At 63.6% G+C, this 18,585-nt stretch overlaps 1 protein-coding gene across 3 annotated transcripts in view; it reads left to right on the forward strand.

Moving 5' to 3' along the window:
- The window catches only part of MAG (myelin associated glycoprotein), a 26,429-nt gene extending 9,025 nt beyond the window's left edge, over positions 1-17,404 (forward strand). For all 3 annotated transcript variants that reach the window (XM_090128093.1, XM_090128092.1, XM_090128094.1), the window contains 8 exons: positions 1,544-1,912; positions 5,176-5,472; positions 6,942-7,199; positions 9,146-9,406; positions 12,743-13,033; positions 14,819-14,915; positions 15,766-15,853; positions 16,958-17,404. In XM_090128093.1, coding sequence (XP_089984219.1) covers positions 1,544-1,912; positions 5,176-5,472; positions 6,942-7,199; positions 9,146-9,406; positions 12,743-13,033; positions 14,819-14,915; positions 15,766-15,853; positions 16,958-17,107 — 1,811 coding nt within the window. In that variant the 3' untranslated portion in view covers positions 17,108-17,404. The remainder of the gene's footprint in view (positions 1-1,543; positions 1,913-5,175; positions 5,473-6,941; positions 7,200-9,145; positions 9,407-12,742; positions 13,034-14,818; positions 14,916-15,765; positions 15,854-16,957) is intronic.
- Positions 17,405-18,585: the final 1,181 nt, after the last annotated feature.

An 18,585-nucleotide genomic window follows, 5' to 3' on the forward strand; every position in this document is an offset into this window, starting at 1 on the left:
GATCCTATAACACCCCCCCAGGCTGCGTGGCCGCCCCACCCCATTTCCCACCCCATTTCCCCATCCCACCCCATTTCCTCCCCCCATTTCCCCACCCCATTTCCCACCCCATTTCCCCATCCCACCCCATTTCCCCACCCCATTTCCCCCCCCATTTCCCCATCCCCCCCCACCCCCCCCCAACCCGATCCTATACCGCCCCCCCCCCAGGCTGCGTGGCCGCCCCACCCCATTTCCCCATCCCACCCCATTCCCCCACCCCATTTCCCCATCCCACCCCATTTCCCACCCCATTTCCCCATTCCCACCCCCAGCCCCCCAACCCGATCCTATACCGCCCCCCCCAGGCTGCGTGGCCACCCCATCCCATTCCCCCACCCCACCCCATTTCCCCATCCCACCCCATTTCCCCTCCGCATTTCCCCCCCACACCCCATTTCCCCACCCCATTTCCCCACCCCATTTCCCCATCCTCATTTCCCACCCCATTTCCCACCCCATTTCCCCATCCCACCCCATTTCCCCACCCCATCTCCCCATCCTCATTTCCCCACCCCATTCCCCCACCCCAAATCCCTATCGGGGATCCCGCCCCCCCAACCCGATCCTCTACCGCCCCCCCCAGGCTGCGTGGCCACTCCACCCCATTTCCCCATCCCACTTCCCACCCCATTTCCCCATCCCACTTCCCACCCCATTTCCCCATCCCACCCCATTTCCCCATCCCACCCCATTTCCCCATCCCACTTCCCACCCCATTTCCCCATCGCATTTCCCACCCCATTCCCCCATCCCACCCCATTCCCCCATCCCACCCCATTTCCCCATCCCACCCCATTTCCCCATCCCACCCCATTTCCCCCCCCCATTTCCCCCCCCCATTTCCCCCCCCCATTTCCCCCCCCCATTTCCCCCCCCCATTTCCCCCCCCCATTTCCCCCCCCATTTCCCCCCCCCATTTCCCCACCCCATTCCCCCACCCCATCCCATTCCCCCACCCCACCCCATTTCCCCATCCCACCCCATTTCCCCCCCCCATTTCCCCACCCCATTTCCCCATCCCACCCCATTTCCCCATCCCACCCCATTTCCCCACCCCATTTCCCCACCCCATTTCCCCACCCCATTTCCCCACCCCATTTCCCCCCCCATTTCCCCATCCCCCCCCATTTCCCCCCCCATTTCCCCATCCCCCACCCCCCCCAACCCGATCCTATACCCCCCCCCAGGCTGCGTGGCCGCCCCACCCCATTTCCCACCCCATTTCCCCACCCCACCCCATTCCCCCATCCTCATTTCCCACCCCATTTCCCCATCCCACCCCATTTCCCACCCCATTTCCCCATCCTCCCACCCCCCCCCAACCCGATCCTCTACCGCCCCCCCCAGGCTGCGTGGCCGCTCCACCCCATTTCCCCACCCCATTTCCCCATTCCCCCCCCCATTTCCCTCCCATTTCCCACCCCATTTCCCCATCCCATTTCCCCCCCCATTCCCCCATCCCCATTTCCCCCCCCCCAACCCGATCCTCTGCCCCCCCCAGGCTGCGTGGCCGCTCCGTGGGCCGCGTGGATGCCGCCGCAGGTGGCCGCCCTTTCGGGGACGTGCGTGGAGCTGCCGTGCCGCTTCGATTTCCCCGAGGAGCTGCGGCCCGGCGCCGTCAGCGGGCTGTGGTACTTCGGCAGCCCCTACCCCAAAAGTTACCCCCCCGTGGTGGCCAGGTCCCGAGCCGCCGCCGTCCACGAGAGCTTCGCCGGAAGGGCTCATTTTGTAGGGGATCCCGCGGCCCGGGACTGCACCCTACACATTATGGGGTTGAGCCCCGAGCTGGCGGGGAAGTATTATTTTAGGGGGGACCTCGGGGGGTACAACCAGTACAGCTTCAGCGAGCACGCGACGCTGCAGGTGTGGGGTGAGATGTGGGGCCGAGGGGGGTGGGGGGCTGTGGGGTGAGATGGGGGGCTGTGGGGGGGGTGGGGGGCTGTGGGGTGAGATGTGGGGCCGAGGGGGGTGGGGGGCTGTGGGGTGAGATGGGGGGTCGTGGGGTGAGATGTGGGGCTGTGGGGTGAGATGTGGGGTGAGATGTGGGGCTGAGGGGGCTGGGGGGCTGGAGGTGTGGGGTGAGATGTGGGGCCGAGGGGGGTGGGGGGCTGTGGGGTGAGATGGGGGGCTGAGGGGGGTGGGGGGCTGTGGGGTGAGATGGGGGGTCGTGGGGTGAGATGTGGGGCTGTGGGGTGAGATGTGGGGTGAGATGTGGGGCTGTGGGGTGAGATGGGGGGCTGTGGGGTGAGATGGGGGGCTGTGGGGGGGGTGGGGGGCTGTGGGGTGAGATGGGGGGCTGAGGGGGGTGGGGGGCTGTGGGGTGAGATGTGGGGCCGAGGGGGGTGGGGGGCTGTGGGGTGAGATGGGGGGTCGTGGGGTGAGATGTGGGGCTGTGGGGTGAGATGTGGGGTGAGATGTGGGGCTGAGGGGGCTGGGGGGCTGGAGGTGTGGGGTGAGATGTGGGGCCGAGGGGGGTGGGGGGCTGTGGGGTGAGATGGGGGGGTGTGGGGTGAGATGTGGGGCCGAGGGGGGGTGGGGGGCTGTGGGGTGAGATGTGGGGTGAGATGGGGGGTCGTGGGGTGAGATGTGGGGCCGTGGGGGGCTGGAGGTGTGGGGTGAGATGTGGGGCTGAGGGGGGGTGGGGGGCTGTGGGGTGAGATGTGGGGCCGAGGGGGGGTGGGGGGCTGTGGGGTGAGATGTGGGGTGAGATGGGGGGTCGTGGGGTGAGATGGGGGGCCGTGGGGGGCTGGAGGTGTGGGGTGAGATGTGGGGCTGAGGGGGGTGGGGGGCTGTGGGGTGAGATGTGGGGCTGAGGGGGGTGGGGGGTTGTGGGGTGAGATGTGGGGATGGGGGGTGAGATGTGGGGGTTGTGGGGTGAGATGTGGGGCCGTGGGGTGAGATGTGGGGCTGAGGGGGGGTGGGGGGCTGTGGGGTGAGATGTGGGGCCGAGGGGGGTGGGGGGCTGTGGGGTGAGATGGGGGGGTGTGGGGTGAGATGTGGGGCCGAGGGGGGGTGGGGGGCTGTGGGGTGAGATGTGGGGTGAGATGGGGGGTCGTGGGGTGAGATGTGGGGCCGTGGGGGGCTGGAGGTGTGGGGTGAGATGTGGGGCTGAGGGGGGGTGGGGGGCTGTGGGGTGAGATGTGGGGCCGAGGGGGGGTGGGGGGCTGTGGGGTGAGATGTGGGGTGAGATGGGGGGTCGTGGGGTGAGATGTGGGGCCGTGGGGGGCTGGAGGTGTGGGGTGAGATGTGGGGCTGAGGGGGGTGGGGGGCTGTGGGGTGAGATGTGGGGCTGAGGGGGGTGGGGGGTTGTGGGGTGAGATGTGGGGATGGGGGGTGAGATGTGGGGGTTGTGGGGTGAGATGTGGGGCCGTGGGGTGAGATGTGGGGCTGAGGGGGGGTGGGGGGCTGTGGGGTGAGATGTGGGGCTGAGGGGGGGTGGGGGGCTGGAGGTGTGGGGTGAGATGTGGGGCTGAGGGGGGTGGGGGGCTGTGGGGTGAGATGTGGGGCCGAGGGGGGTGGGGTCTGTGGGGTGAGATGGGGGGTCGTGGGGTGAGATGTGGGGCTGTGGGGTGAGATGAGGGGTTGTGGGGTGAGATGTGGGGCCGTGGGGTGAGATGTGGGGCTGTGGGGGGGGTGGGGGGCTGTGGGGTGAGATGTGGGGCTGAGGGGGGGTGGGGGGCTGTGGGGTGAGATGTGGGGCTGAGGGGGGGTGGGGGGCTGGAGGTGTGGGGTGAGATGTGCGGCTGAGGGGGCTGGGGGGCTGGAGGTGTGGGGTGAGATGTGGGGCTGAGGGGGGTGGGGGGTTGTGGGGTGAGATGTGGGGATATGGGGTGAGATGTGGGGTTGTGGGGTGAGATGAGGGGTTGTGGGGTGAGATGTGGGGCCGTGGGGTGAGATGTGGGGCTGTGGGGGGGGTGGGGGGTTGTGGGGTGAGATGTGGGGCTGTGGGGTGAGATGGGGGGTTGTGGGGTAAGATGGGGGGTGAGATGGGGGGCTGTGGGGTGAGATGTGGGGCTGTGGGGTGAGATGTGGGGATGGGGGGTGAGATGTGGGGTTGTGGGGTGAGATGAGGGGTTGTGGGGTGAGATGTGGGGTTGTGGGGTGAGATGTGGGGCCGTGGGGGGGGTGGGGGTTGTGGGGTGAGATGTGGGGATGGGGGGTGAGATGTGGGGCTGTGGGGTGAGATGTGGGGCTGTGGGGTGGTGGGGTGGGATTTTGGGGGGTGGGGGTGGTGGTCGTGACACGTGGGGTCTGTGTGACCCACAGGTGTCCCTGTTCCTGGGTCCCTATGGACGTCCCCACCCTATGGGTCCCCACACCCCATATCTGTCCCCCTCCCCTCTTTTGGGGTCCCTATGGGTTCCCCCCACCCCATATCTGTCCCCCTCCCCTCTTTTGGGGTCCCTATAGGGATCCCCCCACCCCATATCTGTCCCCATCCCTGGGTCCCTATAGGAATCCCCCCACCCCATATCTGTCCCTCTCCCCTCTTTTGGGGTCCCTATAGGGTTCCCCCCACCCCATATATGTCCCCATCCCTGTGTCCCTATAGGGATCCCCCCACCCCATATCTGTCCCCCTCCCCTCTTTTGGGGTCCCTATAGGGATCCCCCCACCCCATATCTGTCCTCCTCCCCTCTCTTGGGGTCCCTATAGGGATCCCCCCACCCCATATCTGTCCCCATCCCTGGGTCCCTATAGGAATCCCCCCACCCCATATCTGTCCCCCTCCCCTCTTTTGGGGTCCCTATAGGGTTCCCCCCACCCCATATATGTCCCCATCCCTGTGTCCCTATAGGGATCCCCCCACCCCATATCTGTCCCCCTCCCCTCTTTTGGGGTCCCTATAGGGATCCCCCCACCCCATATCTGTCCTCCTCCCCTCTCTTGGGGTCCCTATAGGGATCCCCCCACCCCATATCTGTCCCCATCCCTGGGTCCCTATAGGGATCCCCCCACCCCATATCTGTCCTCCTCCCCTCTCTTGGGGTCCCTATGGGTTCCCCCCACCCCATATCTGTCCCCATCCCTGCGTCCCTATAGGGATCCCCCGACCCCATATCTGTCCCCCTCCCCTCTCTCGGGGTCCCTATGGGGTCCCCCACCCCCTAAGCATCCCCTTTGTCCCCCCAGCGGCCCCACAGCTGGAGGTGCCCCCGGAGGTGGTCGCGGGGTCGGAGGTGGAGCTGCTGTGCCGGGTCCCCGATAACTGCCCCCCCCTGAGACCCCTCCTCAGCTGGACGGGGACGGAGGAGCTTTGGGGGGCCGTGGGGCGAGAGAGACGCGAGGAGAATTTGGGGTCGCGCGCCGTCCTGGCCCTACTGCGCTTCCGACCCCGAAGGGAGGATTTGGGGCGACGCGTGGGGTGCGCAGTGAGCTTCAGCAACAGCAGCCTCAGCTTCCAGGCCGACGTGGGGCTGGATGTGCAGTGTGAGATGTGGGGCTGGGGGGGAAGGGGGGTCCTGGGGGTCCTTGGGGTCCTGGGGGTCTCCGTTGTGTGTGTGGGGTTGGATGTGCAGCATGAGATGTGGGGCTGGGGGTCCTGGGGGTCCTGGGGGTTGGATGTGCAGCGTGAGATGTGGGGCTGGGGGGGAAGGGGGGCTTCTGGGGGTCCTGGGGGTCCTGGGGGTTGGATGTGCAGCGTGAGATGTGGGGCTGGGGGGGAAACGGGGGGTGCTGGGGGTCCTGGGGGTCCCCAGTTGTGTGTGTGGGGTTGGATGTGGAGCGTGAGATGTGGGGCTGGGGGTCCGGGGGGTCCTGGGGGTCCTGGGGGTCCCCAGTTGTGTGTGTGGGGTTGGATGTGCAGCGTAAGATGTGGGGCTGGGGGGGAATGGGGGGGGTCCTGGGGGCTGGATGTGCAGTGTGAGATGTGGGGCTGGGGGTCCTGGGGGTCCCTGGGGTACCTATGGGGCACCCCTATGGGATGTGATGGGATCCTGCCCCACTGCGACCCCCTGGCACCCCACAAACGAGCCGCAGGTTATGGGGCAGCCCCTGCATCCCTATGGGGCTGATGGGGATCCTGCCCCACCGTGACCCACCCCCCTGCCACCCCACAGATGAGCCGCAGGTTGTGGGGCTGTGGGGCCCCACAGAGGGGCTGTGGGGCAGCTCCTGCATCCCTATGGGGCTGATTGATGGGGTCCTGCCCCAGATTTATGGGGCAGCCCCTGCATCCCTATGGGGCTGATGGGGGTCCTGCCCCACCGCGACCCCCTGGCACCCCACAAACGAGCCACAGGTTATGGGGCAGCCCCTGCATCCCTATGGGATGTGATGAGACCCCAAAATCCAGATTTATGGGGCAGCCCCTGCATCCCTATGGGATGTGATGGGGCCCCAAATCCCAGATCTGTGGGGCAGCCCTATGGGGCTGATTGATGGGGTCCTGCCCCACTGAGACCCCCTGCCACCCCACAAACGAGCCGCAGGTTATGGGGCAGCTCCTGCATCCCTATGGGATGTGATGGGATCCTGCCCCACCGTGACCCCCCCCGCCACCCCACAAACGAGCCGCAGGTTATGGGGCAGCTCCTGCATCCCTATGGGATGTGATGAGACCCCAAAATCCAGATTTATGGGGCAGCCCCTGCATCCCTATGGGATGTGATGGGGCCCCAAATCCCAGATCTGTGGGGCAGCCCCTGCATCCCTATGGGGCTGATGGGGATCCTGCCCCACCGTGACCCACCCCCCTGCCACCCCACAGACGAGCCGCAGGTTGTGGGGCTGTGGGGTGGCCCCCCATGTCCCTATGGGGCTGATGGCGTCCTGCCCCCCTTGACGCCCCCCCTGCCACCCCTCACAAATGAGCTGCAGGTTATGGGGCAGCCCCTGCATCCCTATGGGGCTGATGGGGATCCTGCCCCACCGTGACCCACCCCCCTGCCACCCCACAGACGAGCCGCAGGTTGTGGGGCTGTGGGGCCCCACGGAGGTGGTCGAGGGCTCCCGCGTGGAGCTGGGCTGCGAGGCCGAAGGTCGCCCCACGCCTCTGCTCTCGTGGTTCCGTGGGTCGGAGGTTCTGAGGGAGGAACCGGCCGGAGCCCTGCGGCTGCTGCTGCCCCACGTCGCCCCCGAGGACGGAGGAACCTTCAGCTGCGTGGCTGAGAACCGGCACGGGAGGCACAACCGCAGCTTGGAGCTACGGGTGGCCTGTGAGACCCCCTGCCTGGGGGGGGGGGGGTTGGGGGGGAGATGGGGGGGGGGTGGGGCACGTGGGGAGGGGGGGTGGAGGGCAGCTGAGGTCGTGGGGGGGAGGGATGGGGGGTTATGGGGGGGTTGTGGGGTAGTAAGGGGGGTTATGGGGTAGTAGGGGGGATGGGGGTCAGCTGAGGTCATGGGGGGCAATGTGGGGGGTGAGGGGTCAGCTGAGGTCGTGGGGGGCAGTATGGGGGGGTGAGGGGTCAGCTGAGGTCGTGGGGGGAGGGATGGGGGGTTATGGGGGGGTTATGGGGTTGAAGGGGGGGATGGGGGTCAGCTGAGGTCAGTAGGGGGGGATGGGGGTCAGCTGAGGTCATGGGGGGGAGGGATGGGGGGGTTATGGGGTTGTAGGGGGGGATGGGGGTCAGCTGAGGTCATGGGGGGGGGGATGGGGGCTTATGGGGGGGTTATGGGGTAGTAAGGGGGGTTATGGGGTAGTAGGGGGGGACGGAGGTCAGCTGAGGTCATGGGGGAGCAATGGGGACTTAGGGGGATGTGGGGAGGGGGTGTGGAGGTCAGCTGAGGTTGTGGGGGGGGAGGGATGGGGGGTTATGGGGGGGTTGTGGGGTTGAAGGGGGGGTGGGGGTCAGCTGAGGTCATGGGGGGGAGGGATGGGGGGGTTATGGGGTTGTAGGGGGGGATGGGGGTCAGCTGAGGTCATGGGGGGGGGGATGGGGGCTTATGGGGGGGTTATGGGGTAGTAAGGGGGGTTATGGGGTAGTAGGGGGGGACGGAGGTCAGCTGAGGTCATGGGGGAGCAATGGGGACTTAGGGGGATGTGGGGAGGGGGTGTGGAGGTCAGCTGAGGTTGTGGGGGGGGAGGGATGGGGGGTTATGGGGGGGTTATGGGGTTGTAGGGGGGGACGGAGGTCAGCTGAGGTCATGGGGGGGCAATGGGGACTTAGGGGGATGTGGGGAGGGGGTGTGGAGGTCAGCTGAGGTTGTGGGGGGGAGGGATGGGGGGTTATGGGGGAGTTATGGGGTTGAAGGGGGGGTGGGGGTCAGCTGAGGTCATGGGGGGGAGGGATGGGGGGTTATGGGGGGTTGTGGGGTTGTAGGGGGGGTGGGGGTCAGCTGAGGTCGTGGGGGGGGATGGGGGTCAGCTGAGGTCATGGGGGGAGGGATGGGGGGTTATGGGGTTGTAGGGGGGGTGGGGGTCAGCTGAGGTCATGGGGTGGGGGATGGGGGCTTATGGGGGGGTTATGGGGTAGTAAGGGGGGTTATGGGGTAGTAGGGGGGATGGGGGTCAGCTGAGGTCATGGGGGGGACATGGGGTCATAGGCGGGGGGGACAATGTAGACATGGAGGTCTCCTGAGGTCATGGGGGGGGTTGAATTTTGAACATGGAGGTTATCAGAGGTCATGGGGGGGGACATGGGGTCACGGAAAGATGCGACCCCCCCTCCCCACATCACTGACCCCCCCCACACCCCCCAGTTTGGCACACGGGGGTGATGATGGGGAAGGGGGGAACATGGAAAGATGCGACCCCCCCTCCCCACATCACTGACCCCCCCATAACCCACAGACGCCCCCCGGGCCCCGGTGATCAACGGGACGCTGTGGGTGGTGGCGGGGGACGCGGTGACATGGAGGGACATGGCGGGGGGGACAAATATGGACATGGAGGTCACCTGAGGTCATGGGGGGGGGAGGGACACATGGGGTCACGGGAGGTTGGGGGGGGGGGGGACACACAATATGAACATACAGGTCAGCAAAGGTCGTGGGGGGGGGGGTGGACGTGGGGTCACCGGAGGTCACCTGAGGTCACTGAGGGCCACCGGGATCACGTGGGAAAACCGTGGGAAAGTTGGGCACGTGGGGAGGGGGGGCAACTGGGAACATGGCAAGATGCGACCCCCCCTCCCCACATCACTGACCCCCCCATAACCCACAGACGCCCCCCGGGCCCCGGTGATCAACGGGACGCTGTGGGTGGTGGCGGGGGACGCGGTGACGGTGACGTGCGGGGCCGAAAGCGAGCCGGCCCCCATCCTGACGGTGCTGAGAGGGAGGAGGGTGATGGCGGCCGCCGTCTACGAGGCCAAGGTGAGCATGGAGATGGCGGCCGCCAAAGCCGAGGACGCCGGCGAGTATCTGTGCGTGGCTGAGAACCAGCACGGGGCCAGCAGCACCGCCTTCAACCTCAGCGTGGAGTGTGAGTGGGGCGGGGGGGGTGGGGTAGGGGGGAAAGGGGGGTGGGGGAGGGGGGTGGGGGATGGGGGCATTGGTTGGGGGTTGGGGTCAGATGGTGGGGGTTGGGGTCGTTGGTTGGGGGATGGGGTAGGATGGTGGGGGTTGGGGTCATCCAATGGGTTTTGGGGTCATATGTTGGGGGTTGGGGTCATATGTTGGGGCTTGGGGTCGTTGGTTGGGGGTTGGGGTCATATGGTGGGGGTTGGGGTCATCCAATGGGTTTTGGGGTCACACGTTGGGGGTTGGGGTCACACGTTGGGGGTTGGGGTCAGATGGTGGGGGTTGGGGTCGTTTGTTGAGTTTGTGGGTCATCCAATGGGTTTTGGGGTCATATGTTGGGGGTTGGGGTCATTGGTTGGGTTTTGGGGTCATATGGTGGGGGTTGGGGTCATCCAATGGGTTTTGGGGTCATATGTTGGGGGTTGGGGTCATATGTTGGGGGTTGGGGTCATTGGTTGGGGGATGGGGTCATATGTTGGGGGTTGGGGTCGTTGGTTGGGGGTTGAGGTCGTTGGTTGGGGGTTGGGGTCGTTGGTTGGGGGTTGGGGTCATTGGTTGGGTTTTGCGGTCACACATTGGGTTTGGGGGTCATATGTTGGGGGTTGGGGTCGTTGGTTGGGTTTTGGGGTCAGATGGTGGGGGTTGGGGTCGTTGGTTGGGGGATGGGGTCAGATGGTGGGGGTTGGGGTCGTTTGTTGAGTTTGTGGGTCATCCAATGGGTTTTGGGGTCATTGGTTGGGGGATGGGGTCATTGGTTGGGTTTTGGGGTCATATGGTGGGGGTTGGGGTCATTGGTTGGGTTTTGGGGTCATATGGTGGGGGTTGGGGTCATTGGTTGGGTTTTGGGGTCATATGTTGGGGGTTGGGGTCGTTGGTTGGGTTTTGGGGTCATATGTTGGGGGTTGGGGTCGTTGGTTGGGGGTTGGGGTCATATGGTGGGGGTTGGGGTCATCCAATGGGTTTTGGGGTCACACGTTGGGGGTTGGGGTCACACGTTGGGGGTTGGGGTCACACGTTGGGGGTTGGGGTCATTGGTTGGGTTTTGGGGTCATATGGTGGGGGTTGGGGTCATCCAATGGGTTTTGGGGTCATATGTTGGGGGTTGGGGTCATATGTTGGGGGTTGGGGTCATATGTTGGGGGATGGGGTCATATGTTGGGGGTTGGGGTCGTTGGTTGGGGGTTGAGGTCGTTGGTTGGGGGTTGGGGTCATTGGTTGGGGGATGGGGTCATATGTTGGGGGATGGGGTCATATGTTGGGGGATGGGGTCATATGTTGGGTTTTGGGGTCATATGTTGGGGGTTGGGGTCGTTGGTTGGGTTTTGGGGTCAGATGGTGGGGGTTGGGGTCGTTGGTTGGGGGTTGGGGTCATATGGTGGGGGTTGGGGTCGTTTGTTGAGTTTGTGGGTCATCCAATGGGTTTTGGGGTCGTTGGTTGGGGGTTGAGGTCGTTGGTTGGGGGTTGGGGTCATATGGTGGGGGTTGGGGTCATCCAATGGGTTTTGGGGTCATATGGTGGGGATTGGGGTCATTGGTTGGGATTTGGGGTCATTGGTAGGGTTTTGGGGTCATATGTTGGAGGTTGGGGTCACATGTTGGGTTTTGGGGTCATTGGTTGGGTTTTGGGGTCGTTTGTTGGGGGTTGGGGTCTATGGTTGGGTTTTGGGGTCATATGTTGGGGGACGGGGTCGTTGGTCGAGGGATGGGGTCATTGGTTGGGTTTTGGGGTCATTGGTTGGGGGATGGGGTCATATGTTGGGGGATGGGGTCGTTGGTTGGGGGATGGGGTCATTGGATGAGGAGTGAGGGTCATTTGTTGGGGTTGGGGTCTTATGTTGGCTTTTGGGGTCATCCCATGGGTTTTGGGGTCCAATGTTGGGTTTTGGAACCTCCCATTGACTTTTGGGGTCCAACAGTGGGTTTTGGAACCTATCATTGGGTTTTGGGGTCCAATGTTGACTTTTGGAACCTCCCACTGAGTTTTGGGCCCAAATGTTGACTTCTAGGGTCCAATGTTGGGTTTTGGGGTCCAACGTTGGGTTTTGGGATCCAACATTGACTTTTGGAACCTTCCATTGACTTTTAGGGTCCAACGTTGACTTTTGGACCCTTCCATTGGCTTTTGGGGTCCAACATTGGGTTTTGGGGTCCAACGTTGTCTTTTGGAGCCTTCCATTGACTTTTGGGGCCAAATGTTGACTTTTAGGGTCCAACGTTGTGTTTTGGGGTCCAACATTGACTTTTAGACCATTCCATTGACTTTTGGGGTCCAACTTTGGCTTTTAGGGTCCAACGCTGACTTTTGGACCCTTCCATTGACTTTTAGGGTCCAACGTTGGGTTTTGGAACCTCCCACTGACTTTTGGGGTCCAACTTTGTCTTTTAGGTTCCAATGTTGGGTTTTGGGGTCCAACGTTGGGTTTTGGAACCTCCCATTGACTTTTGGGGTCCAACTTTGTCTTTTAGGATCCAACGTTGTGTTTTGGGGTCCAACATTGACTTTTAGAACGTTCCATTGATTTTTGGGGTCCAACTTTGGCTTTTAGGGTCCAACGCTGACTTTTGGACTCTTCCATTGACTTTTAGGGTCCAACATTGGCTTTTGGGGTCCAACGTTGACTTTTGGAACCTCCCATTGACTTTTGGGGTCCAACTTTGTCTTTTAGGTTCCAACATTGGGTTATGGGGTCCAACTTTGGGTTTTGGAACCTTCCATTGACTTTTAGGGTCCAACATTGGGTTTTGGGGTCCAACGTTGTCTTTTGGAGCCTTCCATTGACTTTTGGGGCCAAATGTTGACTTTTAGGGTCCAACGTTGTGTTTTGGGGTCCAACATTGACTTTTAGACCGTTCCATTGACTTTTGGGGTCCAACTTTGGCTTTTAGGGTCCAACGCTGACTTTTGGACCCTTCCATTGACTTTTAGGATCCAACATTGACTTTTAGAACCTCCCACTGACTTTTGGGGTCCAACTTTGTCTTTTAGGTTCCAACGTTGGGTTTTGGGGTCCAACGTTGGGTTTTGGAACCTCCCATTGACTTTTGGGGTCCAACTCTGTCTTTTAGGTTCCAACTTTGTCTTTTAGGGTCCAACGTTGGGTTTTGGGCTCCAACTTTGGCTTTTAGGTTCCAACGTTGGGTTTTGGGGTCCAACGTTGAGTTTTGGGGTCCAACGTTGGCTTTTAGTTCCCACCACGCCCTCTTCGACCCTCCCATTTCCTTTTGGGGTGGGTCTCCCTTGACCCCCCCTCCCCACATTTGGGTCCAACGACCCCCTTCTCCCCCCCCCCCCCCCCAGATCCCCCCCTGGTTCTCCCGGAGTCTCGTTGCACCACGGGTGGCGACGGCGTCCGCTGCGTCTGCACCGTCAGCGCCGTCCCGGAGCCTTCGGTGGCTTTCGAGCTGCCGTCCCGTAACCTGACGGTCACCGAAGGACACCGCGATTTCGCCGCCGCCCCCGGGGGTCCCGAGGGGTCCCTCACCGGGATCCTGACCCTCCGCGGAGCCCTGGAGCCCCGCCTGGCCGTGCTCTGCGCCGCCCGCAACGTCCACGGCACCACGGCCAGGCAGCTGCGCTTCCATCACCCCGGTCAGAGCCCCCCCCTGGACCCCCCCCCCCACCCCTCCTCCCCTCCGATTCTATATCCCCCCCCTCCCCCCGTAACCCCCTCCCACCCCATGTCCCCCCCACCAGCATAGAACCCCCCCCCATGACCCCTTCCCACCCCATGTGCCCCCCAGGCAGCATAGGAACCCCTCCCCATCGCCGCCTCCCATCCCATGTGCCCCCCCCAGCAGCACAGGAACCCCCCCCCATAACCCCCTCCTACCCAATGCCCCCCCCACCCCATGTCCCCCCCACCAGCATAGAAGCCCCCCCATAACCCCCTCCCACCCCATGTCCCCCCTCCCTACCAGCATAGGACCCCTCCCCCCCGTAACCCCCACCCACCCCATGCCCCCCCCCAGCAGCACAGGAACCTCCCCCCCATAACCCCCTCCCACCCCATGTCCCCCCCACCAGCATAGAAACCCCCCCATAACCCCTTCCCACCCCATGTCCCCCCCCCAGCAGCACAGGAACCCCCCCCCCCATAACCCCCTCCCACCCCATGTCCCCCCCCACACCAGCATAGGGCCCCCTGCCCCCCCATAACCCCCTCCCACCCCATGTCCCCCCTCCCTACCAGCATAGGACCCCCTCCCCCCCGTAACCCCCTCCCACCCCATGTCCCCCCCACAAGCATAGAAGCCCCCCCCATAACCCCTTCCCACCCCATGTCCCTCCCCCAGCAGCACAGGAACCCCCCTCCCCATAACCCCCTCCCACCCCATGTCCCCCCCCCCACCAGCATAGAACCCCCCCCCATGACCCCTTCCCACCCCATGTCCCCCCCAGGCAGCATAGGAACCCCTCCCCATCGCCGCCTCCCATCCCATGTGCCCCCCCCAGCAGCACAGGAACCCCCCCCATAACCCCCTCCTACCCAATGCCCCCCCCACCCCATGTCCCCCCCACCAGCATAGAAGCCCCCCCCATAACCCCCTCCCACCCCATGTCCCCCCCAGGCAGCATAGGAACCCCTCCCCATAACCCCCTCCTACCCAATGCCCCCCCCACCCCATCGCCCCCCCACCAGCATAGAAGCCCCCCCCATAACCCCCTCCCACCCCATGTCCCCCCCCCAGCAGCACAGGAACCCCCCCCCATAACCCCCTCCTACCCAATGCCCCCCCCACCCCATCGCCCCCCCACCAGCATAGAAGCCCCCCCCCATAACCCCCTCCCACCCCATGTCCCCCCCCCAGCAGCACAGGAACCCCCCCTGATAACCCCCTCCCACCCAGTGCCCCCCCCGCCCCATGCCCCCCCCCCAGCAGCATAGGACCCCCCCCCCAAATCCCACTGCTGTGCATGAGAAGAACTTTGCTTTCATCCTGTACCCCACTCACCCTGTAACAGATCTTAGCACAGCCCCCCCCCCAAATATCACTGCCCCCCCCCCACATCACTGTGTCACTCAATGGGGGGGGGGGGGCGTGGGAAAACAGTCAGATTTCTTCCCACGCCTCATTTATTCCCCCTCCACCCCCCCCCCAGTGGTTCCCCTCCCCCCAGGGTTTGCCCCCCCCCCAGGGTGAGATTTCCCCCCTCCAAGCTTGGATTTGCCCCCCCCCAGAAAATAATTACCCCCTTCAGGGGGGCTTTTATTTGCCCCCCCCCCCCCCCCAAAATTGTAACACAGGGGAACTTCCTGGGCTCATTCCATCCAACATCCTCACCGGGCCGGATTTTACAAGGCGGGGGGGTGTTAATTAATTACCCCAGGAGCTAATTAGCCTCTTTGTGCCCCCCCCTCCCCCCCCCCAACAGGAGGACTGGTGTGGGCCAAGGTGGGCCCAGTGGGGGCCGTGGTGGCCTTCGCCATCGTCATCGCCGTCGTCTGTTACCTCAGCCAGAGCCGCCGCAAGTGAGCCCCACCCCGGGCTGGCCCCGCCCACAAAGGGGGGACACGCCCACGGGGGGGGAAACGCCATTGGTTGGGGGGAATGCCAATCATGAGGGCACGCCCACTCGCAGGCCACGCCCCACCTACAGGGCTTTTATGATGTCACCCTTCCCAAGCCACACCCCCTTTGTAGATCGTGCCCATCGTAGGCCACGCCCACTCCACAAAGCCACGCCCCCACTCCACTAAACCACGCCCCATTTGTATGTCACGCTACTTGAGGCCCCGCCCCCTTTATAGATCGAACCAATCACAGGCGACGCCCCTTCCACATAACCATGCCCCGTTTGGAAATTACCCTTCTTGAGGCCCCGCCCCCTTTATTGATCACACCAATCACAGAGCACGCCTCTTCAACAAGCCACGCCCCGTTTGCAAATCACCCTACTTGAGGCCCCGCCCCCTTTAGAGATCGAACCAATCACAGGCGACGCCCTCTGCAAACCACGCCCCGTTTGCAAATCAGCCTACTTGAGGCCCCGCCCCCTTTATAGATTGAACCAATCACAAGCGACCCTTTCCGCAAACCACGCCCCATTTGTGAATCACACTACTTTAGGCCCCACCCCCTTCCCAGAATGCACGCTTCTCATTGGCCACTTCCTTTCACTGTTCCCTGAGTGGCCACGCCTCCTTGGAAAGCCACGCCCACCGGCTTAGGCCACGCCCCCACCCCCGGGGGTGGCTGCAGTGGGTTTGGGGTCAGCATTGGGGACATGGGGTGGGGGCTCCGGGGGGGGGGGGGGGGTTGATGCTGGGGTCAGAGGTCACGCCGTGAACCCTGACCTTTGTGTGCCCCCCCCCACTGCAGGAAGGGGGCGGGGAGCCCCGAGGTGACTCCGGTACAGCCCACAACATTGCCTGGGGGGGACCCTGACCTCGATCTGAGACCCCAGCAGGTGGGGGACGGCATGGGGGGGTAGGGGGGGGGACACTGAGGGGACAAAGGGGATGTGGGGGGAGGGGGACTGAGGGGACATGGGGGGATATGGGGGGAATGGGGGGGACTGAATGAGGGGATGTGGGGGGGGGTGTAGGGATGTGGGGGGGATATAAGGGGGAATTGGGGGGGGACATTGAGGGGACAAAGGGGATGTGGGGGGATGTGGGGGGTGGGGGACTGAGGGGACATGGGGGGATATGGGGGGAACGGGGGGGACAGAATGAGGGGATGTGGGGGGGATGTAGGGATGTGGGGGGGGTATGAGGGGGAATTGGGGGGGGACATTGAGGGGACAAAGGGGACGTGGGGGATGTGGGGGGTGGGGGACTGAGGGGACATGGGGGGATATGGGGGGAATGGGGGGGACAGAATGAGGGGATGTGGGGGGGATGTAGGGATGTGGGGGGGGTATGAGGGGGAATTGGGGGGGGACATTGAGGGGACAAAGGGGACGTGGGGGATGTGGGGGGAGGGGGACATGGGGGGATATGGGGGGATATGAGCGGGAATGGGGGGGGGACTGAATGAGGGGATGTGGGGGGGGTGTAGGGATGTGGGGGGGATATAAGGGGGAATTGTGGGGGGGGGACATTGAGGGGACAAAGGGGACGTGGGGGATGTGGGGGGGATATGAGGGGGGGTTGGGGGGGGGCTGAATGAGGGGATGTGGGGGGGATGTAGGGATGTGGGGGGGATATGAGGGGGACTTGTTGCGGGGGGACATTGAGGGGACAAAGGGGACGTGGGGGATGTGGGGGGAGGGGGACATGGGGGGATATGGGGGAATGGGGGGGGATATGAGCGGGAATGGGGGGAGGACTGAATGAGGGGATGTGGGGGGGGTGTAGGGATGTGGGGGGGTATGAGGGGGAATTGGGGGGGGGGACATTGAGGGGACAAAGGGGATGTGGGGGATGTGGGGGGGAGGGGGACTATGGGGACATGGGGGGATATGAGGGGGAACTGTGTGGGGGGGACACTGAGGGGACAAAGGGGACATGGGGACATGGGGGGGGGCGTGGGGGTCTGCGTGTTCTGACTCCTCCATCCCCACCCCCAGGTGCGGTGGCTGCGCGGTGCTGTGGAGCGGTGGGCTTTGGGGGTGAAGGAGGGGGCAGGAGCCCCCCCCCCAGAACAACCCCCCCCCTTGAAACCGGGAAGGGGACCCCCGGAAGACCCTCCTGAATACGCAGAAATCCGCGTCAAGTGACTCCGCCCACCGCCCTTTTAGCCCCGCCCACCGTCTGCTGGCCACGCCCATTCACCCTATATGACCCCGCCCACCTTCAGACACGCCCCCCCACTGTGCTGGAGCCGCCCCTGATTGGTGGAGGCAGCTGCTGGGTGCTCAGGCCACGCCCATTCCGCTCTGGCCACGCCCACCTCTCATAAGCCCGCCCCCCCCCCCCCGTTGTTATTTATTGCCCCTTTGGGGCCGCCCCTCATTAACGCCACTAATGAACGCCCTGACCCCGTGACCTCTGACCCTGCGCCCCAATAAAATGGAGGTGGGCGACCACGTGTGCGTCTGGTACCTATGGAATCTATAGGGTGCTCTGGATTCTACCTCTGCAGCCACATAGGGCTCCTCATGGTCCTATAGGAGCCGTCTAAAACCCCATAGGGCCCCTCATGATCCTATAGGAACCGTCTAAAACCCCATAGGGCCCCTCATGATCCTATAGGAACAGTCTAAAACCCCATAGGGCTCCTCATGATCTTATAGGAGCCCTCTGAGACCCTACAGGGCTCCGCATGATCCTATAGGAGCCCCCACAGGATCTATAGGAACCCTCTGAGACCCCATAGAGCTCCTCAGGATCCTATAGGAGCCCCCTGAAACCCCATAGGGCTCCTCATGATCCTATAGGAGCCTGCACAGGATCTATAGGAACCCTCTGGATCCCACAGGGCTCCTCATGATCCTACAGGAGCCCCCACAGGATCTATAGGAACCCTCTGAGACCCCATAGAGCTCCTCAGGATCCTATAGGAGCCCCCTGAAACCCCATAGGGCTCCTCATGATCCTACAGGAGCTCCCACAGGATCTATAGGAACCCTCTGAGACCCCATAGGGCTCCTCATGGTCCTATAGGAGCCCCCACAAGATCTATAGGAACCCTCTGAAACCCCATAGGGCCCCTCATGATCCTATAGGAGCCCCCTGAGACCCCATAGGGCTCCTCATGGTCCTATAGAAGCCCCCACAGGATTTATAGGAACCCTCTGAGACCCCATAGGGCCCCTCAAGATCCTATAGGAGCCCCCACAGGATCTGTAGGAGCCCTCTGAGACCCCATAGGGATCCTCACAATCCTATAGGAGCCTCCTGAGACCCCATAGGGCTCCTCATGGTCCTATTGGAGCCCTCCAAAACCCCATAGGGCTCCTCATGATCCTATAGGAGCCCTCTGAGACCCCATAGGGCTCCTCATGATCCTATAGGAGCCCTCTGAGGCCCCATAGGGCCCCTCGTGATCCTATAGGAGCCCCCACAGGATCTATAGGAACCCTCTGGATCCCACAGGGCTCCTCATGATCCTATAGGAGCCCCCACAGGATCTATAGGAGCCCTCTGAGACCCCACAGGGCTCCTCATGATCCCCTGAGACCCCATACGGTTCCTCATGACCCTATAGGATCCCCCAGCTCCTATAGGATCCCTTCGGGACCCCACAGGATCCGCT

Source organism: Phasianus colchicus, chromosome 32, assembly GCF_987193195.1.
Source record: "Phasianus colchicus chromosome 32, bPhaCol1.hap1.1, whole genome shotgun sequence".
Classification (NCBI taxonomy): Eukaryota; Metazoa; Chordata; class Aves; order Galliformes; family Phasianidae; genus Phasianus; species Phasianus colchicus.